General features: G+C 36.0%; 1 protein-coding gene across 1 annotated transcript in view; it reads left to right on the top strand.

Annotated features, from left to right (window-relative positions):
* The window catches only part of LOC132561127 (A disintegrin and metalloproteinase with thrombospondin motifs 18-like), an 83,096-nt gene extending 58,432 nt beyond the window's left edge, over nucleotides 1-24,664 (top strand). Inside the window, exons 4-24 of the mRNA XM_060225857.1 lie at nucleotides 4,001-4,154; nucleotides 4,390-4,607; nucleotides 4,933-5,016; nucleotides 5,258-5,417; nucleotides 6,073-6,178; nucleotides 6,397-6,534; nucleotides 7,019-7,172; nucleotides 7,693-7,809; nucleotides 8,413-8,561; nucleotides 8,803-8,866; nucleotides 9,599-9,710; nucleotides 10,865-10,992; nucleotides 12,631-12,754; nucleotides 13,023-13,267; nucleotides 13,866-14,010; nucleotides 14,422-14,548; nucleotides 22,006-22,213; nucleotides 22,499-22,687; nucleotides 23,139-23,351; nucleotides 24,036-24,177; nucleotides 24,500-24,664. Of these exons, the coding sequence (XP_060081840.1) occupies nucleotides 4,001-4,154; nucleotides 4,390-4,607; nucleotides 4,933-5,016; nucleotides 5,258-5,417; nucleotides 6,073-6,178; nucleotides 6,397-6,534; nucleotides 7,019-7,172; nucleotides 7,693-7,809; nucleotides 8,413-8,561; nucleotides 8,803-8,866; nucleotides 9,599-9,710; nucleotides 10,865-10,992; nucleotides 12,631-12,754; nucleotides 13,023-13,267; nucleotides 13,866-14,010; nucleotides 14,422-14,548; nucleotides 22,006-22,213; nucleotides 22,499-22,687; nucleotides 23,139-23,351; nucleotides 24,036-24,177; nucleotides 24,500-24,612 (3,090 nt within the window). The 3' untranslated portion in view covers nucleotides 24,613-24,664. The remainder of the gene's footprint in view (nucleotides 1-4,000; nucleotides 4,155-4,389; nucleotides 4,608-4,932; nucleotides 5,017-5,257; nucleotides 5,418-6,072; nucleotides 6,179-6,396; nucleotides 6,535-7,018; nucleotides 7,173-7,692; nucleotides 7,810-8,412; nucleotides 8,562-8,802; nucleotides 8,867-9,598; nucleotides 9,711-10,864; nucleotides 10,993-12,630; nucleotides 12,755-13,022; nucleotides 13,268-13,865; nucleotides 14,011-14,421; nucleotides 14,549-22,005; nucleotides 22,214-22,498; nucleotides 22,688-23,138; nucleotides 23,352-24,035; nucleotides 24,178-24,499) is intronic.
* The last annotated feature ends 497 nt before the right edge of the window (nucleotides 24,665-25,161 follow it).

Genomic DNA, 25,161 nt, shown 5'->3' with positions numbered 1-25,161 from the left:
TTTGTTCCCGATATGTCACGTGATTAATACATGACAGCCGCTGAGAATAAGGTCGTGACATTGTTTTGTGTTCTTCTGTGTAATCGTATCAAGATATCTGAAAAGAGTGTTGGAAATGGGCGTCTAATTTATCATTTTATCATTGTCGAAAACTGTCACGTGACCATCATTAGGCTGTATATTGTTAACTAAAGCCTTACGGTGACACAACAGAAAGTTTTACAAAATGTGTTTTTTGTGTTTCTGAAACTCGGTTATGTTGATAATTGAACTCCATTGTCAATATTTGAGGTAGACTAGAATGAATTAATGTTACCGTCTTCTATCAAATGAAGGTGACTATGGCAATCTTTTTTCATTGTAGCATACGTACAAAAGTCAATGTTATATGTTACATCTTAACTGTTTTGATCCTTTTCCGAATTGTTCAGCCCAAAGGATATAAAAAATATGTTGAATTCGAATTAATGTACGTAAGGTTCCATCTTCCATGGGTATGGAAAGGTTTATCTTGTCAGGTAGGATTACTAAGGATATCTTTGTTTATAGTAAAGAACATGTTAGGCTAATGTCAGTAACTGTCTATAAGTTCTTACTTAAGGAATATGAACTTGGATCCTGTGTTAAAACATAACTTTACACGATCCAGAGTTTGTGTTAATTATCTGGGGATCATTAAATTTGTCACACACAGTTTATCAACCTATATAATCGACTAAATCAAGATTCAGTGCTTTAATAGAAAACTATGGACGTGTTCTGAGTATATACATGTACATTACTAAATAGAAGATTACAAGTATTATGTCACAAAAAGTGATTTCGTTTTTTATCTATTTCTGCAATGTACACTCGAACAGGCATGGGTTTGTCGCAAAATAATTTCTGAAATACGATTCAAAATTATATGTTCCTTGTCTTAAATGCCTCGTTGCCAGAAGAGTCTGAAATCGGACGACAAACAAAAGGTCATGTGACTCTGTGGTCCGTTACCAGAACAGTCCTTAAAATAGGACACTATATCAAAGGTCATGTGACTCTGTGGTTCGTTACCAGAACAGTCCTTAAAACAGGACACTATACCAAAGGTCATGTGATTCTATGACACACTACCAGAACAGTCCTTAAAATAGGACACTATATCAAAGGTCATGTGACTCTGTGGTCCGTTACCAGACCAGTCCTTAAATAGGACACTATACCAAAGGTCATGTGACGCTGTGATTCGTTCCCAGAACTGTCTTTAAAATAGGACACTATACCAAACGCCATGTGACTCTGTGACCCATTACCAGAACAGTCCTTAAAATAGGACACTATACCAAAGGTCATGTGACTCTGTGGTCCGTTACCAGAAAAGTCCATAAAATAGGACTCCAAAAGGCCATGTATCCCTGTGACTCGTTACCCCGAGAGAGCAGTCTACAGTTTTGGTCCCACGTGTATTTTGTCCTCCTGATTGGAACCAGTTCTACATGTCACGTGGCCAAATGACTCATTACCGTTGTAGTCCTTCGAAATGACGCTGGTGCCCCTGTCTGAAAAAGATGTGATGTTGAACAAATTGTCCGTGTAGCTATACATGTATTTATAGTTACTAAATGCATGCACACACATATATATACTATGTGTCTTATCTTTTTGTCGTGTTCAACTTTGTATTTATTAGTTAAACGACAACTTTTTTAAACGTTTAAGTAAACTGGAGTATTTCAAAACCCACGTGTAGAGATAAATTATACTGATACTTGTATACCTGAGCCAGGTGACATCAAAGGCGCCGACCGATTACAGGTAGAGACATTTTTCAAGTGCATGGCGACCTAAAATACATACACCTGAAGGGTTTTGGTGGCCAGTCTTACAAAGTATGTTTACATATATTCACTTTATCGGAATTTTAGACAGAAGAAATCCGTCTTTTGTGTGATATGGCTTTATTTAAAAAGCCATTTCATTTTTTAATGTTTGGGTACCGAAGCACATGGGTCATAGATACATTTTACCTGTCAATCAATATTTAGGTCTATCGCTAATCGTAAGTGGATCTCGACTCAGAAAATGACTCCATATACTGGAAATTTGGTATTATTATTAAATACATAAACAGCATCATTACCTCTGAGAAAAATAATCATAACATATCAAAAAGTAAGATAGCGAGCAAATATTCGTCAAGATATTATTTTCAAATAAATAGAAATTCTGCCAATTTTATTATCTGTACGAGAAACTCATTCAAACTAAACATTTGGCAACAACTTTTAAGGATCCCACTTCGCTTAACAAATACTTAATGTTAATAAAACATAGAATTAGTGCGAAGGACGGATTTCTTTGCCTGAGAGAGTCACGGGCATCACAATCGGACAATAACTTAAAACAAAATGTTTGATAAAGATCCTTACTGGTGTAGGACTTTTTAGACTGTTTTTAATTCTTTATTTTCCATGACATCATCATTTAGTCACATTCATCTTGATTTTTTCGATGTAGAATACATTTCGAGACATACACGAATAAAGAATCCAGCTGTTGAGATACCTATAGGCTACACCAGTTATATGGTATACAAATAAAATATTTCAATATGTCGAAAACACACTTACAGACAGATCGACAAGTTTTAAGACAAGCTCGATAACATTCCTGTCCGATTGTTTGAAAGAAACAACTTTCTAGGATATCGCATGATGATGTGTAATTACGTTTGTAAATAAAGAACAGTGAACTTACATACATATAAACGTAATTCAAACTCGAATGTTATAGGCAAGGAGAAAATGACAAAACATATTCAAAATCCGTGAAACAGTCAACGGAAGTAAAATCCCTTTTCTGTCAAGTATGAACTTAACTACGCCATTGGCGACAACTACAAAACCTCGTTCACATCCAAGAATATCGCACCCTCAAAGTGATTACCGGGATTGCACCGACGACACAATTCGGCAAAAACTAAATATTACAATTGGGGATCTGAGATGATAATCATCATCAGCCTACGTTCTTCTTATTTCTGTATTAGAAGTTTTAGAGTTCGGCATCCATCTTGAAACACCGACCGGAAGTGTGACCATCATCAACGATGGTTGCTTAATTTCAGAGCACCGGCGTTAATACTTTCATATTAAGAATTTTGTTTTACTTTTATTTGTTTCATTTAATAATTTTTTGATTTGATACTTTTAAAAATTTCTTTTCAACATAACTTTCGTGACATAATCGCTTTAAAACTTCTCTATCACCAAAACTGCAGTAGTCTTAATATGGATATAAATACTAAATATTTCTCATGTCATGTGACAGGCGTGGATGTACTAACGACATGTCAAAGGTTACATACACTGTATATGTGCCCAAATTCGAGGTCAAGGGTCAAACCTCGAAGCAGTGCACACCTGCGATGTGACATTGACTGTACATTACTAATTAGGTTACGGCTGTGTCATCAAGTACATGTACATAGCCCGCTAATATCAGATAGTTAATTATCAAACGTATATATAACCTGAACCATTTTAAGTATAAACAGATATTTGCCCGATATTTTACATGTCAAATTATTTAAATATACGTTTTGATATATGTGTCTGATTCAAACTTTCCCAGTACCTACTTAATGTGTATTTCATTTATTTTCAAGACTTGAAAATATCCACCGAATATTCCATATAAAGTGTCTTTTGAATATCGATGCCTTCACATGATCTAATGCGTATCTCCATCTTATCTCTCGGTGAACTAAGTTGAAATCTGCCTTTGACCTGTTGGAGAGACCTGATTTGTGACATCCAAAATTAATTCATCGGTATCATGACACACTGTTTCTGTTATCTGTTGTTCAAGGAATACGCTATCGCATGGTTTGGAATACATTTTCAGAAATGTGGAACCAAACAAATTAATAATACTGAGTTCACTAAATGTAGCACTGCATAAAACGATACCAGCTCAAATTCAAACCCATGTTTCTCATTCCCGCTCTATTTATTTCCAGAGCGGAGTGATAAGAACAGCAGAAGAGGATTTCATATTGGAACCAATCAAGCGGCACAGAGTACGCGGGAAACAAGGTCAAGGTCGTCCACATAAAATCACACGACGTTCATCGAGACAAGACAAAAATCAGTACTGCGGTAAACAGACGCGAGGTTCGTAAACAATACATATGATGTCATAAACTGTGACGTGTTAAGAAGAGCAAATAGACGAAAATTCACAATCAATTATTCATCATCAATGTATATGATTAATGTTTGATGCCAAAACGTCTTTTTTCCTGAATCACATTGCAATCTTTTTGCGTCAAAGTATTGAAAATTGGCACTTAACATTTTTTCTTTGTGATGTTGGTGAACTATTCTCTTAAATGTTTTTTCTATTCAGAAAGAAAGGCTACTTTTGACATGCGGACAGGCGTTGTTAAAGAGATTCAGCAACATGATATTAGAAAGAGATCATCACCTTTCAATTTCCGCTTCCGGTCACCGCATCTGGTACCGGAAGAAAGGACGGTGGAGACTTTGGTCGTGGTTGATAAAACCATGTATTATAAGCATGGGGATGAAAACATTACAACATACACTCTCACACTGTTTAATATGGTAGGTGACCCTGTTTAAACGTACTTTTCTTTTCACATTTATTCAAATATTAAAGACAAAGCTAGTTAAGGGTTTTTCGTCTTAAAATGTTATAACTTCCCATAATTATTTTATTAACAGGCTACAGCTATTGCACAGACGTATATATATCAGCAAAGTTAAAATACACTTCTTACATAATAGATAGTCTTACTCTTTTTGCACTCATTTGTTACCCAACATACACAGACTTTTACTAACATCGGTCTCAAAATAGTTTCCTATTATTATAACTGTTTTGGCTTTGGTGGAATATTAACCTCGATCCGATATACTTTCAATGTAGGTAGCTGATTTGTATAAAGATTCAAGTCTGGGAAACAAACTGGATATTGTTTTGGTCGGTCTCATTCTGCTGGAGGGAGATGAGGTTTGTATACAGACATATATAGAGGAAGTTGGGTTGAATTTATTTTCCGTTTTTTTTATTTCTTGATCTTTATCTTATAAGTATACATAATTATTTGTAATGGTACTTTATTAGGAAATGCACAAACACAATGATAAATATAAAATATAGATAATAACATATGAAGAATAAATAACCTTAAAAGAATCGTTCATCATGAAAATGGTTTCCAACCTCAGAAATTTCCTTTCGAACTTCACAGAAAGGTCTTGAGATTGGTTACCATGCCGACAAGACGCTGAACAGCTTCTGCTCCTGGCAGTCAGTGTTGGTGGGACCAAAGGGGAGACAACACGATCACGCTATTCTTCTCACGGGCATGGATCTGTGCTCCTACAAAAACGCTCCGTGTGATACTCTTGGTAACTAATTAACGCACTGTAAACTGATCCTCAGATTATATGCATAATATGTTTTTTATTTTGTGAATATCGTAAATGTAATCCATCGCTTTTAACACAAATTTTTCTCCGATAACAAAATATAACAATTATCCTACATTGTATATGTAATCGTTATATTGATTGTAATGTCATGCATCTATAATAAACAAACAAACAAACAAACAAACAAACAAACAAACAAACAAACAAGCAAGCAAACAAACAAACAAACAAACAAACAAACAAACAAACAAACAAACAAAAGCACTGTATTTCGCACAAAAACAAAACTAGAAAAAATAGCATGTATATATATCTGAACATGGTACATCCGTATGTGTGTGAATTTCAGGCTTTTTAGCTTTATCCAACAAAATACTTCCCACTTGTGTCTTCGGTATTTATTGGAAAGGAGTCCTTGTTTATATATATTGCAGTTGGAATATCAATAATTGCTGGGTTTGATTCTAAGATTTGATAAGGAATTTGATATATACGAGATCGTTATGTTCTGTTTTGACAAGACTGCCAGATCAAACTGTAGGAAAAATAAGAGATTTTCCTTGAAACATTTGGATATTTTCTGGATAAAAAAAATACGGTAAAAAGAAAACAACGTTTTTCTCTTATGCAGGTTTTGCCCCTATAGAAGGTATGTGTAATCGGATAAGGAGCTGCACCATTAATGAAGACACCGGACTCTCCACCGCTTTTACAATCGCCCACGAAATGGGACACAAGTAAGTCTCTAATGTTGTCATCCTCAGAACTCCATGGAAAGCAATCACTTTCGTTCTCTGTAGAGAGCGAAAGAGACATTAACCTCTGGAGTATCGAGAATGATCCAAGTCAGGGTAGGGATGGGGTGGGGCTATTGTAAAATACCAGTTAGTTACAGACTTATAAAGAGTTAATTTCTGCTAAGTGACATCACTAATGCATGTTGCTTCATTTGCAGTTTTGGAATGTTTCACGACGGCGAAGGTAATTACTGTACCCAATCTGCCGGAACTATCATGTCACCGACCCTGATGGGCAAGGATGGTCTGTTCCACTGGTCAATCTGTAGTAAAGCCTACTTAATGCGTTTTCTCAAGTGAGTAGTCATTTCAGAATCCCTGCATTCAGTCTTATATTTTCGACATTTTATATCTTTCTTATCTCATTTAGCAAAAAATCCTAAACGAAAAGATGTATTTTCTTTATATTCTTCTCTGAAAACTCTTCTTCGTATTGTTTTTATCTGCGGTCTACTTCCATTCGAGTGTCCCATTGGCTATAAATAAGTTGTGCGTGATTGGCTGACGGAAAGAGAGTGCTTTTACATTTAAAGTAGACTTTATAATTGGTACTGATATGTATTTATGGATATATCTTTTAAACATAACCTATATTTTATTTTGAAGTCAAAACAACATCCGTTATGATATAATTAATCATGATAAAAGATGTATACCGCAATGTCAAATTATACTTGACACTTTTGAGATCCTTTGATGAGAAACTGGAAAATAAATCGCTCGCGGAAGGTAAGCGATTTGCAGTAAATAGTGTGTCACTTATTTGATTCTATCCTTCAGTACTCCACAGGCAAAATGTCTCTCTAACAAACCAAAACATGTAGCCGAACTGACCTTTCCGGACAAACTGCCAGGAGAACTCTACAATGCTGATGTCCAGTGTAAGTGGCAGTTCGGACATCGCGCCAAACTCTGTACCTATGACTTCGGAAAGGTAAGTAGTTTTGACTGATAGTAAATTATGTATGGTTTAAACTAGAAATTCTATTTAAAATCTTGATACATTGAAATATAGGTATACTTTTTATTGTACAAGAAAAATTGAGTGATTGAGTTATAAAAATGTTTGAAAACAATTTTTGATTTATTTCGGACGTTGGAAAGGTCATCAGATGCATGAGAAATAAAAACATCAGCTGCTCAACACAGCTCAGTATAAGATATGATATTAACAAAGGCATGATATAATTTTTTTTGTTTTGATATTTCAATCAATAACGAAAACATTCAACGTTAACAGTTAATATCAGACTAAGTTATATAACTGTGAGATACAACATGTTCCTAATCACCAAAAAATTTACATTAACTTATAAAAAAAACATTTTGATGACTCGCAATGTTGCCTTCCATTTATCATAAAAATACTGGTTAAATTAGCCATGAGAATGAAACTACGTGAAGTTAATACTTTGAGAGGTCCGATACTATTTTACGTGTGTTTTGTGGATCAGGAGTCTTCTGTACGTCCACAGGACATCTGTAAATCCCTGTGGTGTTACCGTGGAAAGAAACGATGTGAAACCAAGTTCCTCCCGGCAGCTGAAGGCACCTCATGTGGTTCTGGTATGGTAGGTAGGCATAAACATATCTATCATAACTACTGTAGTCATCTTCATCTTTTTTCGAACAGAAATTGTCTTCATATCAGATTTCAAGTTTGTCTTTTTGTTTGTACGAAAAACTGTATGAGGATATTCACAATAAAGTGATAAATATTTTCTTCTGTACATAATACTCAATTGCGTACAAGATGTAAGTCGTTTGGGAGGCATTCTCTTCTCCACAGCTATTTGAATCTTAAACATTTGGCCCCTTTGACATGAAGAATCTTTCAAAATGTGATATATGAAAAAGGAATCAGTTAAAAAAAATCAGAATAAAGCTGCTTTTTAACAATATACTTATGTATAACATGCTATCCCGCATGTTAAGGTTATCGAAACCATTACAGTAGAAAACGTTTTGATAGCCTTACTTTCTCATCAACGCACAGATCTACGTGTAGCAAGTTTATTGGCGTTTTGGTTTGTTTGGCCAAGAAGATATTTTTCTGGAACCTTAGATTTACAGATAAATGGATAATTAATCTTTCCCTTGACCATCTTTATCAGGAAATAAGGCATCTTGTTAGTTTTATTATTAACGCATAACTTTTATTATTACCACATCAGTGGTGTCGACAGGGTGAGTGCGTCAAGTTTGGTCAGGATGGTCCGGAGCCTATTGACGGCCAGTGGTCAGCTTGGGCGGAGTGGTCAGATTGTTCCCGATCTTGTGGAGGCGGAGTGACTGTAAGAGAAAGGGAATGTAACCGACCACTGTAAGTTTATCCTCCGATCTCGAAGTCTCACGTGATCTCGTCTACTGCAGTAAGATTAGTAGTATATAAAACGTTTACATCCAAGACAGGCAGAGATGTTTCTCAAAGTACTCCTGTTATCATGTACACTACTGCAATTGACGAATCAAGAACCAGTAAACAAAACATCCGATATAGCATAGACAAAGACATCTTCTTTCTAAACTTCAATTTACAACATAATTTTGTATTTTGATTTTAGTCCACAATACGGTGGTCGGCCATGCCCAGGACAAGACCAAGTGTTCAAGATGTGTCGGATGGAAGTAAGTGACTGTCATACTGCCGACTATCTGTAGACGTCTCTTTATGAGCTGTCAGATATCATTAATATATTGAATTTGTTGAAATCGGACAATTTACATTAAAAATATCTTTGGCTGACTAATTGATTATTTAATGTAACAAATAACGCTTTATCACATGTAGGTCATGCAAGTCTGAAAAACAATGACATAATAATAATAATAATAAAAAAAAACGAAAATTATAAACAAAAAAATCTAAAAAGAGGAGCAATGACAAAACTATAGAAAATTACAACCACTGTCGCCGAAAAGACACGACGGGTTTTGTCGCTAATTATACAAATTACTATAGTAGTACTTTACAATGAATAGGATTTTTATTCGCAGTCATTTAGCTGTTGGATACTTTCGTAATGTGACGGAATTATAGGGATGTAAATATGTATACTTTCAAAACGATATCTACCATGTTGCAAACAGATTGTATACCCTTACCGGGTACCTTAGTAATTTGACAAAATCTCTCATCTATCACTGGCCCCTTCGACTCGATAAGCGCTAAAGGGACGTAACCAAGGTATCCCGTAGATATAATAGCTGCATATGGTTAGCTTAATAATGAGGTAGGACCAGGTGTTCAGGAGGGTAAGCGTCTTATGCGTTATTGACAACACCTCGATTTTAGATTATTGTAAAGTAATGAAATAAGATGGAAGTGAGAAAATCCAAATTATTGAAACGATGTTTCAGGAATGCCCGGATGGTGATGATGACTTCTATGCGGTTCAGTGTACCTCTTACGACAAAAAGCCTTTCAGAGGATGGTACCTAAAATGGAAGCCCCATAAGAAACTTCAAAACGGTAAGAACAAACATATTTTGTGTATGTCAGATAATTGTTTCCTAATTGTTCCTTGTCAAATCACAGTTTACACCCACAATTTATACATCCAATGGTAAATAGTGAAACAATTTAAAATATTCATTTCCATAAATGTACGCAAACATAAGCAAGCATTTTTTGCAACAAATCCTGTAAAGTTTTGAAACCGTTTTAGCATTTTAGATTGATAGCCTAATACAAATCATTTTTCGTTATTAAGTAAATAAGTAAAAGAATAACCTACATCATATTAGTGCATGTGTTAGAGAATGCATGGTTGTTGAATGCCATGCATTCTATAGTGGCGAAATTATGGTTGCTGAATGCCATGCATTCTATAGTGGCGAAATTATGAGAATAAGTTTTTAACAACTGTTGCCATGTTGAAAGGTTTATCACGATTTCGAAATAATATTTACACTACAATTTTCGCATGAATAGTTACCCTAATACATCTTTAGAAATTAAACACAATATACTTGATCGAAATTATCAATTCTTTCATTACAATTTATAGTTCGATAGAGTTATCTCTCGTCGTATTGAAGTAGACTTTATTCTTACTTTGTGTCATAAATGGAATACAATTTTATACTCGAATCTTGTGTAAAATTGGGCTGCTTTTGATTCAGCTCTTTTGAAAAGCACATTCAAATTAGATATGGAAATATTGCTTTCAAATAAAAAACACCCATTCTTAATTACCATAAAATTTTGTGATGTCTACATCTTATTCTTAATATACATATTGATCTATATTCAATTTACGCATATATTTAAGCATCTTCGAAGTGTCAACGCCTAACTATCTGTATCTCGGTTAAATCATGATTCCAAACTAACTTCTGTAAGTCACGTAGATTTTGCAAATATTTTAATTCGCGAACTAACCTTTTCTGACATAATCGCGAACGGTGGTTTCGAAATGACCTTAAATTAGCGAATGATGGTCTATTAGATATATGGACTTCGAACCGAACTTGTTTACCGAATCAGTATGTATGTCATCAAGAATTGTTTCATTACAAATAATCGCGTAGGATTTGAATTCGCGATTGACTCTCCTGAACGCGAAAATGAATCCAACGCGAAAAATTAGTGGTTCATAGTAATGAGTTCTGTGTATTTTCCAGTTCGTGAGCCTTGTAAGCTGCACTGCATTGCTGAAACATTCAACTATGTTTTTACCATCACACATACTGCGGTCAACGGAATGCGATGTCAGGGTGATAACAATATCTGTGTGGAGGGCACCTGTAAGGTAACAACAATTACATATACAAAATGGCAGTACAAAGAAAAAGTAGAAATAATCACTCAAAAAGCAAATTACTACCAGTATATGTATTTCAACGCCGTCCTTGCTGGTCGCTCAGCACTGAAGGGAAATCAGTATTATGTGACCCGATGTGTTGTAACACTTCAGTAGGTTTTCATGTCTGTGTTTTGATACTTTCCAGGTAATGACATCTCAGTGGGTTGTCATGTCCAGGTTATGACGCTGCGGTGGGTTGTCATGTCCAGGTTATGACGTTTCGGTGGGTTGTCATGTCCAGGTTATGACGCTTCGGTGGGTTGTCATGTCCAGGTTATGACGCTTCGGTGGGTTGTCATGTCCAGGTTATGACGCTTCGGTGGGTTGTCATGTCCAGGTTATGACGCTTCGATGGGTTGTCATGTCCAGGTTATGACGCTTCGGTAGGTTGTCATGTCCAGGTTATGACGCTTCGGTGGGTTGTCATGTCCAGGTTATGTTGCGTTACAGGGAAATAAAACCACAAACATAAAAAAATTAATGTTATTCAATAATAATCATACTTCGGTGACGTTTTCCTTGACAATGATAGTTGTCCTGTAATATATAGATATATTCAGACTGGTGTATGTATACGGAACACACTACATGATCAGATTTTTCCAGTCATGCTGAAGAGTGAATACTGCAGCGTGCTATAGGTCCAAACAAAAGTCACTACTACGGGCAATGTTTAATAATAAAAAATACCAGTAAATGGTCTTCTTTATCTACTCACTTAAACAAATTATTGTAATGAACAAGGATATTTACTTCTACATGTAAAAGGGAAAACTCCACTTTACATGCAAGGGTTAACACGTTGGCAGATACCACAACACCGGTTCTTAGCAATCAGGAATACCTAGTCACGAGTGGATCACGAGCTCATAACGCAACCTATATTACGGCAGCTTTTCTGACAGTCAGCAATATTCACAACTACTAGCATCCCGTTCCGGGTGGGAGCCATAGGGCGTGAAACACGCACAGAAGCTAGCAATTGTTATGCACCGCTGTTCGCAACACATATATATTTGATATCCAGCAAACCATACACTATATAGCATTTCATTTTAGGAATTACCAACACAGCTAACAAGAGAGCATAGCAGGTACATAAAACTCATGACTTAATTCAAAGAGAGCAACATTCCCACCGCTCCCCTCCTAGCTGCCAAGCTTATTGCTATACCAACTAGAGTGAAACGAATGGAAGTACACTGTAGTTGATAGATCCGATTGGGAACACAACTTTCTTGTTCGATTAGAAAACAGTTGTTTTTGTTGTATGTTTACACCGAATATGAGGAGTCTTTTATAGAAAAAATCTCACCAAAGCAATACAATAAATATCAAATAATAAAACTTCATAGCGGACAAACAGAAGAAAAACATACCATATCAAAGGTGTGTAAGTCACCATATCTAAGGTGTGTAAGTCACCATATCTAAGGTGTGTAAGTCACCATATCTAAGGTGTGAAAGTCACAATAATTTTGTAATCGGGGTTCAAAAAATAAATCTCAATGTACATGTGCATTATAAAAACAAAATTATTAGCATTGTAAATGACTACTCACAAGGACATATCAACGTTTTCAGCCAATCGGATGTGATTTAATATTGGGATCCAATTCGTCTAATGATGCATGTGGCGTCTGCAAGGGAGATAACTCTACCTGCAGAAGAATGACCGGAGAATATTTGGAGCAGCCCAAAATGAACAGTATGTTGATCGATATATCGAACCTATCAATTCATCCAAAGTTAAACTGTTTGTTCGACTCTTTGGAACAAAATCTAACTGATACTTAAAAACATCCGCGGCGATGCTTGGATAAGTTAGTATCGACATTTCCCGACAAAAACACGTTTTACTTCAAAGCTTTGAAACATGTATTTGGCAAAACAGATGTTCTAGCCTAAAAGTCAGTGCATACATCGTAAGGACAGGGCCGATCTTTACTTATAATCAATGCTTTTTTATTTTGTAGCGTACTTTCCGGTCGCCATTCTTCCAATGAATTCTCGATCAATACGCATCTTTGAAAAATCCTTAACTTCCAATTACATAGCGATACGCGATATATTTGGGAAGTATTACCTAAATGGACAGCGTCGGGTAGCATGGCCAGGAGAATATACATTCGGAGGAGCTAGGTTTTATTATCGGCGTGCGTACGACGAGCCTGAAATTCTCGAGAGCGCTGGACCGCTGACCGAGGATCTTGTGATAGAGGTCAGTGAAAGCTTACTCTCGCTTTGTTTGTTGCTAAACATTCATGTACGAATAGCAACATTCTACGTAATATTTTGTTTATTTTGAAATCTATGCTTGTTTCATATTAGATCGTATATATGTCTAAAATTGTTTCTGATCTGTATGTTCATGAAAATTCACGTTGTGAGTTAAAAATGTAGCACTCATACAAGAATTAGCAAAAGCCAAACCTTTGGTTTTTTTATTTATTGAAAAAGGAAACAAATCGAGTTAAACATTCATCTGAGTTTCAATCAATTAGTAGAATAGAATACCAATTTCATGTAATAAAACATTTGCTTGAAATTGAAGATGAATATAAATGAATAATTGAGACACGACATAACTATTTTATTCATTAAATAGACAAGAATTGATTAGCATATATTCAGTATGATTATCGAATGCAAAACGGGCGACATTTGGTTTAAAAATTAATTCAATGTTACATTCAAGAACTAAGAACAGATCTATTGAAGTTTACATCCACTGCTAAACATTAGTAGCCAAGCAACGTGAAAATAATTAATTTGAAAAAGGTAACGCGATAAACATTGAGTTTGTTATAACATTACAGATTCTTGTCCAAGACCAAAACGCAGGGATTGTGTACGAGTATTATATGCCTCGTCCCCCTAACGACACGAGGGTCGTGACGAAAACGCCAAAGGTCTTTACTTGGAGTATATCGGTATCCTCATGTAGCGAGCCATGCGCAGGGGGTAAGTACCGAAAGGAATTTCTGAGAAATAGAAGTAAACTAACTAAGATGAGGTAATAACATTTATTACATACACTTTAACCTAGGGTGAAGCATGTTTCTAGGAAAAAGTAGTACTTGTTTGTATATATATATATATATATATATACAATGCTGAGATAGGTTTTTGTTCTAAAATAATGTTGGAGTAAAGCATTGGTTAAAAAAGCTGCTCTGTGAAAGTAAACTTTTCAAATATTGTTCACCAAACTTAAATAAGATAACTAACGACAATTAAAAAAGTTGTCATTTTTAAAATTGTATATTTATATTAAGTGCAAAGTATGCTTTACTGTTGAAAGTAAGGGGTAAGAATCCTTAAAGTTCTTAATTGAGCGGGTTGTATAATTGTTAACCAATTCTTCACATTTAGGGACGAAGACTGTCACTGCTCTTTGTCATAGAAACTTGTATCAAGAAGTGAACTCGACCGAATGCGACCAGAGTGAGAAACCAGAAACTGGCGTGTTTCCCTGTAACGAGGTGGCTTGTCCCCCGAGGTAGGTTCTTCATTGTACATGAGATGAGACGTGACATGCATGCACGTTTCACATACTGTCAAAATTATTGTCTGCTTTAGCGTATATGGGAAAAAAAGACAAACATCAGTTGAAGAAATGTGATGAACAGAACTGGCTCTGGCCTCGAAATGACGTCAACCTAAACAGCTCCGGTAAACAAAAATGTAAAAGGTAATTCAGCGAGGTCCTGAGGTCCATAATTCAAATGGCGGGTTTTTAGACGCCTCCTTATACCACAGTGCGATAAAATGCCACATTATTGACAATTTGTAGCTATATTTTGGCCTTCATATTGAACAGTGAGTACTCATGCCTGGCCCGTGCATTCTGTGGCAGCCATTGTATATGTATCCCGATGATAACATGTAGGTGTCCATATTTACCTACAGTTATCTACGCTGAACTGTTTTAGTAATATTGAAACTGCCAATTCATATGTACTTTTAGCACACATGTCTGTATCGTCTTTTCAAGGAGAAAAACGTAATCGAGTTAGTTCATCCTCCTCCTCCTCGACCGGCTCACTCACCCCCCGGGATCCTAAGAGACACAAACTAACTGAACTTTCTGAGGTGTTCACTCTACGAGATACAATGAGTCTTACTCCTGGCCAACCTGGGTTTCAGCCCCAGCCTCAGTATACCACTCCACCTAGTCATCCCTACCCCCCGGGCTACATCCCACCCAGTTCATTTCCTGGGTCGTATCCAATGGGCAGTGCTAGTCCATCGTCGCTGTCGGATAATGATATTGACAGGATTGTAGTGGCTCTAAAGTCTTCTCTTAAGGCGGACATAGCTAACTTAGTTACACAGGAGGTCAACGCCCGTGTATCCCCCCTCATCCAACGTATTGATATGCTCGAACAGGAGAACCGTGATTTACGTCTTCATATAGACGACGTCGAGCAATATGGACGTCGAGCCCTGGTTCGATTCTCTGGATTCAAGGAATCACCCGAAGAGGATACTACAGCCGTTGTCTTGAATGCTGCTACTGCTGCAGGTATTGACTTACAACCCACCGATGTTGAGAGATCTCATCGTGTGGGTAAACCTCGTCAGCAGCATAGTGCTAGTGTACGATCCCCTCCTAAACCTCGGCAAATAATCGTCCGTCTGAAGTCAGTCGATACGAAGTTCAAGCTTCTGAAGGCAAGGAAAGCATTCCGCGATAATGATTCCTTTTCGCACATCTCAGTGAATGAAGATCTCACCAAGATGCGGAGTGAACTCGCTTATCATTCGCGCCAACTTGTAAAATCTAAAGCTATCCTTCAAACGTGGACGACGAATGGCAAGGTGATGGTTAAAGATCTAAATGCCAAGGTCTTCGGCATTAGATCGGTAGACGATCTGGTTCAGTTTGGACACGTGATCCAGTAACCAAACATACAATAAAGTTCACTATAGATGACCTTAATTCTAGCTTACTACTTTTGACTTTGATAACCTGTCATTTGATAAATCCAAGCACATTTCATTATCAATGAATTAGTTTGTCATTCCGTGTCATTGTATTTCAAAAATATTGATCGATTATGCATGAATTATCGTAATCATGTATTAATTGTCTGTGTACTAGATATCTTGTCAGCTTAATCTAATTTCGAAATCAAATAAGATCGGTTTGTAATACACGGTTATATAACTTACATGACCTGTACATACCTGTACTTTTTCCCATCTCATGTGTCAGTATTATTTTTGTCCCGGTCAGCATTGTGTCCACACCGTCACAGTTTAACTGCTATGGACAATTACAATGTATTGAAAAGTCTGCCCTCTTTTTCTTTATCTATGACCCATAGTATCAGATTTCTCTGTTTACAAACATATGTATGTGCACTTCACTGAGTGTGTGTGTGCAGTCACGTGGTCAAGTGCATGCTACCGTGAAGCAGACATATTGGGTTATCCCATATGTAGGTTTACCAGTTACCTGTATCATGTGAGCTGGATCTTATTTACATGTTATAATTCCACTGTTTTCATCAATATAATTCTCCTAATGCCGCATAAATAATAAGTTATTACCTTCATTCAATTACTATATAACCACGCGTTGTGTTTGCACATGTAAATATGTAATTATAAAATCAAAGGCTTTCTCCCCTGTTGCCGCATAGACAATTCTTCGTATTAACCCGGCCCGTGCGCCAATGTTAGAACCTCAACTTTGACCTCATTGTGTACCTTGCTGTTATCCAAATGCACACGACGTTTATATTTCTCTCTCTACTTCTTCTGTTCCTTCATTATCCTATCCCCCGACCCGTCCCCCACCTTACTATTTATATGATACTGTCGTTGTTCAAACTATATCTGTTGTATTCTGTCCGAGCACACCATTGTTTCATGCTTTTGTACACCAGTACTGATGTGACATAATGCTGATCTCGTTACAATTACACCGTGCTCGGATAGGACTATTTAATAGAAAAGTTTTTTCAGATTTCTACGAAATTAGTTAAGGTTATAATTAATGCTAAATCTCAAGACTCTCTGGGATTTTGTGAAGTAGCTCATTGTCTTTTGCATTTTTTTCTCCTGTGTGTAATTCAGTTGTTACTTATTATATCAGGCAATATTGAGATAAATCCAGGTCCTTCGGACAACTCCGACTCTGCCTCTGAAATCTCCTCCGAATCTTCCTACCTCTCTAGTAATGCAAGCGACTATTACGACAGTACTAAGTATTCTTTTGTTCACTTGAACGTCCAAAGTCTCCGGAATAAGATGGATGTATTATTTACCGAACTGCACAACGTCTGCGTACTTTCATTTACTGAAACTTGGCTCTCCACTAATGATAACTTAACAGATTTTACTTTTCCTGGTTATTGTGAACCGTTTTGTTATATTAGATCTGATCGTGTAGGAGGGGGAGTGTCTGTGTACGTAAAAAATGACATACCTGCTAAGCGTCGCCCCGACTTAGAGCTTCCTACTGTTAAATGTGTTTGGGTAGAATTGAGTTTAGCAGGTACTACTGTACTTTATGGCACTTTCTACAGACCACCTAATTCTCCAGTCTCTACATGGGATCATATTTCACAATCGTTAGAACTTGCTTTTAATACTGGGTGTGATAATATTGTTTTAACCAGTGACTTGAATGCTGATTATTTAACTAATAACCAATCCGTTCCATATTTACACGAATTATTACACACTTTCAATTTAACCCAAATGATATCGTCTCCTACCTTTTATACTGAAAATTCTTCATCATTGCTTGATGTTATTTGTGTGAGTAATCCATATTTGATTGAGAAATGTTCTGTTGGGGAAAGTTTTCTAGACCAGCCCCTGAGGTATCACTGTCCTATTTTCTGTAGCCTAAATATAACTGTACCTAAGAAGTCGTCAATGAAACGTAATATTTGGTTATATGACCAAGGCAATTATGACATTTTTAGAGAGAAACTTTCTATTGTTGATTGGGATACTGTTTTAACATATGATGATTTAGATGCCTCTGTCGATGGCTTTGCTGATATACTCATTAACACCGCTAAGGAATGTGTTCCAAACAAAGTAGTTACTATACGTAGCAGAGAACCTCCGTGGATGACCAGTGAAATTCGTAAGTTAGCTCGGAAACGTAAAAGATTATTTAGATTAGCTAAGAGATCAGGAACCATAGAGGATTGGTGTAAGTATAAAAAAATTAGGAACAAATGTGTAAATACAATACGTAATGCAAAAACTAAATATGTCCGTAAACTATGTGGAATGCTGGGTAACAATACACGTGGGAAGTCTTGGTGGAAAACGGTAGGTAAACTTATGCTTAACACCAACAAAACCTGTAATATACCACCCATTCATACACAAACTTCTATTTTTTCTGATGACATTGATAAAGCAAATGCATTTAATGAATTCTTCTGTCTCAACTCTACCGTCGATGATACTAATGCTGAACTTCCACCTACTACTAACAACGAACCTCTTCTTAGTCATATATATATAGATAGGAATGACATTATTTCTGTTCTATTAAATCTAGATTGCTCTAAGGCAGTCGGACCTGACCAAATTAATCCTAGACTCCTTAAGGAGGCAGCAATAATCTTGAGTTACCCCCTCCAAGTAATCTTCAATAACTCTTTAACTACTTCATCTTTTCCTAATAATTGGAAATTAGCTAATGTTACGCCAGTGTTTAAAAAAGATAACCCTTCTCTTCTCAACAATTATCGTCCTATATCATTAATATCTATTGTCGGAAAGGTAATGGAAAGATGTGTATATAAATATCTGTATAAGTTTATTATTGAGAACTCTCTATTATCATCTTCCCAATCCGGATTCAGGGCTGGTGACTCTACAATTAATCAATTACTCGCCATTACTAATGATATATATTCGGCTTTAGATAAAGGTAAAGAAATTAGAATGGTCTTTTGTGATATCAGCAAAGCCTTCGACAGAGTATGGCATGCAGGGCTACTTTTTAAATTACATAAAATAGGCATTGGGGGGAGTTTGCATTTGTGGTTTAGAAGTTATTTAGATAACAGAAAGCAAAGAGTAGTTATAAATTGTAAAACCTCTGAGTGGAAAGTAATAAGGGCTGGTGTTCCCCAGGGGTCAATACTAGGCCCTCTACTGTTTCTAATTTTTATAAATGACATAGTTGACGACATTAACGCAATAATAAAACTATTTGCCGACGACACTTCACTTTATGCTATAGTAGATACTCCGCTTCAATGTGCAGACTTACTGAATGACAGTTTAAGGAAAATATATGCCTGGTCTGAAAAATGGTTGGTTACTTTTAACCCTGATAAAACTGAATCTCTTCTGATTAGTAGAAAACTCAATAAGCCCCATCACCCACCTTTACTTATGAATGACGTTCCTGTTAATGAGGTCAAACATCACAAACATATAGGACTCTTCTTCTCTCATGATGGTACTTGGTCTGAACATATTAACTTAATGATAAAGAAAGCCTCTAATAAACTCGCTGTTTTACGGAAATTTAAGTTCAAAATAGACAGAAACTCTCTACAAACTTTGTATTTTTCATTTATCAGACCTATTCTAGAATATGGCGATATGGTCTGGGATAACTTAACTATTCAACAATGTCAGTCTTTGGAGAATATTCAGCTTGAAGCTGCTAGAATTATGACGGGTGGGACTAAACTAACTAGTCATGCTAAGCTTTATGAGGAAACTGGGTGGGATAGTCTACAATATAGACGCAATGTTAAGAAAACAGTTCAAATACACAAAATGATTTTTGGTCTCTCTCCCCCATATCTCTCACAACTACTTCCTCAGCGCAGAACCGACGCTCATCAATATAATACACGTGATGCTGATAATCTGAGTAATGTATTTTGTAAAACTAATTTATTTAAGAAATCTTTTCTTCCTTCTTCTATCGACCTTTGGAACTCGCTACCACCACTAGTAAAAAATAACCCCTCTATAAGTAATCTGAAAAACTACCTACACAGACACTCCCGTACTGTCCCTCCTTATTATAATTTTGGGAATCGTCTTGACCAGGTTCATCACGCTAGGATAAGGATGTCCTGCAGTTCTTTAAATGCCCACCTGTTTAGTCGTAATCTTGTCGATAGTCCTTATTGCTCCTGTAGACAGTCACACGAAACTACTGAACATTTTCTTCTATTTTGTTCTAATTATACAGACATAAGAAATGGATGTTTTTTAAATTTGCCCGAAAATTACACACTCGACATGCTTTTGTACGGAGATCCAAATCTAACTATCAATGAAAATGAAAACGTTTTCCGTTGTATACAATATTTTATTTCTAAAACCAAACGTTTCGCAAATTAATAGTGCTACCTCATTGATCCCAGAGAGTTGTGTGAACTAACACATTTGCGTATGTTTAATTGATGTACAATATGTAATTATGTACAATAACAACTACAGTTTAGTATCATAATGGTATTAAAACACTTCATTATCCCCCTTTCTCCCCTGCCCCCTCCTCTCTCTCTTTCTTTCACTCTCCGTCTTTCTTTCCTTCATATATTTACAAAGTTTATCACTTGTCTATTTCAAACATATTTCTTACTAAGTATGTTGTAAAGTTTTTAGTGTTGTCACCTGCTTGTCATTATTTAAGGAGACAGATTCATATAAGTATGTAATACTTTTTTCTGAATCCTTATATTAATTATGCATATTATGTATACATAAAAATGAATGAAATAAAATATGGTTTAAACTAAATGTGATCTAGAGTGACTGAGCACATCTGGCTCTCTCAGCAGCAAATGGGACAATTCCATGGTCTATCATCCATAATTTATTTTGTTTTCATATGTTTAATTAAAGATATAAATATCGCAAATATAATATATTTTGAACAACATATGAGTGGTATTATTACAATCAGAAGAGTAGTCACAATATGTACATTATTTATTCTCATTACACCACACAACAATCGCAATTAAGTATTTAAGTAAGTAAATTAAGTAAGACTTGCATATCAATTGTGGACTTAGGATTGGAATACACTTTGGACGATATTTTTTAAGGAGAGGTTATTTCGTGGAATCAATCTTGAAGCACATGCATGTTAACATCTGAGGTCCAATGTTGTATACAGTACATTTCCTCCAAGCCGAGAATCGAGCATAATTTAAACATAAAATATACATATGTTGCCTTTTGTACAGTTCTAGTATTGAATGGAGAAAATTTATGTGGATGGTTCTTGTTTTTCTTCCTTGTTCGCCTTTAAAGTTTACCTCTCACTCGGTAAAGCAGTATATTGTAATCACTATGTGCGCCCATAGCACAAAGCATATGAATAAAATAATGTTTGGAATCCTTCTACATCTTTAGTTCATATTCACACAATAGATCATGTTGTAACATCGCCCAGGTTTGGTGGTTAAAGAGCAAATGGTTGTATATGACTATTGTTTATAAAGCTCGGGACAAACGCTTTCTGAATACTTTAGCAGCGTTATTGCAAGAAACATGTGGCGTTGTATCCATTTGATTCTATTAGACTCAAGGCACAATTTTGTTTCATTACAACAAATTTTGCTGACCGGAATAATAATAATAAAAATCAACCCATTCGTGTGTTGTTCCGATACCATGTGACAGTTAACTGAGTTTTATTTATTCGTAGAACATTTATTGTTATTTCGAAATCCTTTGGGATATCTGAACATCGACCTTATAATTTCTCTATATTTCAGATGTTTGTTAAAACAATCCAAGTATCAAATGTATTTTCCTCTCGATTTGCAATAAGGCAAAAAAGACGATGTAAATTTCTAGAAAACCGAATAACATGATGCTACTTTTGAATTTACGAATATTAGTAAATATTTTGCAAATAATAATGTACGTGCGGGTTTATATTATTTTATTCCACTGTGTAATATTCAATCATTGGTGTCTCCGTTAACATACTAGATGGATACCCGAAGAATGGCAGACCTGTACTAGAACTTGTGGGGGAGGTCATCAGAAGCGGAAGATCTACTGTCGACAGAGGATTTCTTCAACCAAGAACAAAAAGTTACGGCGGGCGTCCTGTTCTCACCTGCCACGCCCTCTCCGGTCACGGCGATGTAACGAACAAGAATGCCATCCAGACTGGCACGCTGGTAAATGGTCAAAGGTATATGTCCGTCCATAATTATTTTAATTATTTCTCTACGAAAAATATTCCACTCTACTTTCATAAAAAAACTCAAAATGTTGGGACATTTAGTTTTCGTCTCAGAACTTAAAGAAGTGCAAAACGTTTTTCTAAAGTCAAATAATACTTAAAAGTAATTGAATTTCGAATATTAATAACATAAAAAAGTCGAAAGTGATCATTTGTATAACACGTTGTTGATTGAATATGTGTTCGTAAAGAGTAGCGAAAAAAATGTCAATTCAGCATTCTGTTCTCTCTCAGTGTTCAGTCAGCTGTGGTATAGGTGAACGAACACGCAAGGTCACGTGTCGGCAGCGCCTGCGGAAGGGTTATAAACTTCTACAGGAAACCAATTGCCAGGCATCCAAACCGGATATCATCAAAACGTGTCGGAAAAGGGCGTGTCCTAATAGAGATAATAATGACTGGCACCTGTCACCATGGGGACCGGTAAGTGACGTTTTGTTTGTGGTGGTATCAGATTGAAGTGTGCTGCTTTTCTGCTAACGTTATCGCAGAATTTCTGTAAATATTAAGATCGACACTATAAAATGATGAAAAAAAACGAAATTAAAGTATTTTAACAGGTTTCAATGTTAAATCGAATTCCTTAAATTTATGATGTTTTAACAATCTTCTTCAGTAATATTGTATATTCATGTACATATATCATATTTGTAATGTGATATATTTGAAATATTATTTCAATTTAATAAAAAAAATGTCCAAGTGTTAATCATATGTTCCGTTAAATTATTGACTGGTTCTAAAACATATGTTTGTCTTTCTTTTTGAATCTATGACATGTGTGTTTGCCTTGTGCGATATGATGCTTACTAGTAAGCTAATCGCTTACTCATCTACCTCTGGTATCTGAGGCCTCTTTAATGCTTTTCTGCAGTGTTCTAAAACTTGTGGGAGAGGGGTTCGATCGCGTTACCTAAGATGTCGACAAAAAAACTTAACGGGTGCACGTAAATATGTACCTGTCAACAATAGTCTTTGCGAGACGGTTCCCAAACCAAGCGTCGCCATGACGGAACCCTGTCAACTGATGGTTTGTCCAATGTCGCTGGTCTGGTCCCTGCGATGGACGGTGTCAGCATGGTCCCAGGTGGGGCTGTTTCTAATTTACATTTTAGTAGACTTCGATCGCGATGATCAGGTTCTTTTAGTCTCTTGATACGAATATATATATCGATGACATTATAAGTATTTGATTTGATGTGTGTTTTCCGAGATGGGTCCTGAATATTTTCATAAGTCACTTTACCACAGTTTCACTTTATTTTATAATTCAATCACATATCTGCGTATAGAGAGTTACTGAAGGCGGGTAGGCAGATGTGTTTAAGACTCTTCTATTGAGTGTGTCTGGTCTTGCTTATGCGGCGTTCCTCTTTCCGCAAAAAAAATCTGCCTTTAAAAATATTCATCTCCAGCGTCAAACAAAGAGCTTTAAATATATCAATGACAAAATATTTCTAGAAAGTTTCTATCATCAATAACAGTGATAATCAATGTAATCATATTTCATCAAGATTTTGAGAAACACAATTAATTGTATACTAGGAGTACTGTACACTTACATTTTTAAGTCTTGACTTATCGACCTCTTAACATCAGCTTATTGTATAAATCGTCATTAAGATGAAATATACAAAAAAACATATCTGATTAAATATATAAATCTATTTTTGAAATCTATGCTATGTACAATGCATCTAGAAAATAAAATGTATCGTGTTGTTAAACATACTGTTTTAATAAAAAGCGATATTTCCTTGTATTCGTCCAGTGTTCGGTGACCTGTGGTGACGGAGAACAAAGAAGACAGGTAAAGTGTGTCAGTTACAGGGGTGAAAGAGTCAGCGGATGTGACTCGGAAACAAGGCCAGTGGCGTCAAGGAACTGTCGAAGTGCTAGCTGTGTTCAGACTGGTAGGTATAGTCTCCCTGCTAATCTTAATAACAATGTTTTGACTCATTCAGTAAACACAAAATATCGACGTTCAGTTCCTTTCTGTTATCTAGTTCACGAGTGAAAATAAGTTATGGAGTGTAATGATTGTACAGGTAAAATGTTTATTAAACCTAAATTACTATGCCAAAGGTATGATGATAAGTCATCTTTTCACTATTTGATACCAGAATCGACTTCCTTTCAAACCACAAACCTGATTCCGTACATATTCTTAAGCATTAAGGGGGTAAATAATGAGTAGTATGTTTTCATTACAGTTGAATCTATTTTCCATTTCAGGATCAGGATGTAATGATAAATATTCTTGGTGTCATCTTGTCCCTGAACATAACGTCTGTGATCATGACTTCTACGGACTTAACTGCTGCGCCACCTGTAAAAGTCGTAGATAGTAAAATGTGGCCTTATTGTTTCCTCAATTTTGCATACGTTTTTGAAGGACTTGCATTAGTCTCATTGACGAAACAACCAACAAGGATCTTCTGCTACAATTGACCTTAACATGGACGGCGATTATCTTACCCCAGACAAGTTTATCTACGCTTTTTACCGGTTCGAGATTTCTTTGTCTCACCCAAGGGTTGATATGACGTCACAGTAACAATTAAATCACGTCAACGATGCGAAGCATTGGACAACAAAAACACAAACGAGTACCTAATAAAGCCACCAGGGTAAAATGAATGAAATATTCATTCACCCCTTGATAGGGCGACTTTAACCCTCATGAAATAAACTTTAAGTTGCAAAACACTTAGCAAGCCTTGTTTTTGCTAACTTTTTCATCGTTCACCTCGGGTTAAGATCCACCTACTGCACTTCCAACGGGGTGAAATTTTTATCAATCTCTATCTGAAGAGATAGTGGTGATGACGTTAAGTCATGATAGACCAAGACTTATGAGGCTCTCGGTATTTGACTAGAATGATCTCTTAACACAT

This window comes from Ylistrum balloti, unplaced genomic scaffold (assembly GCF_031769215.1).
Source record: "Ylistrum balloti isolate Yb309-2 unplaced genomic scaffold, AGI_CSIRO_Ybal_v1 Utg371148, whole genome shotgun sequence".
In the NCBI taxonomy this organism is placed as follows: domain Eukaryota; kingdom Metazoa; phylum Mollusca; class Bivalvia; order Pectinida; family Pectinidae; genus Ylistrum; species Ylistrum balloti.
Note: the sequence above shows the minus strand (reverse complement) of the source record. Positions and strands in the feature narration are given on the sequence as shown.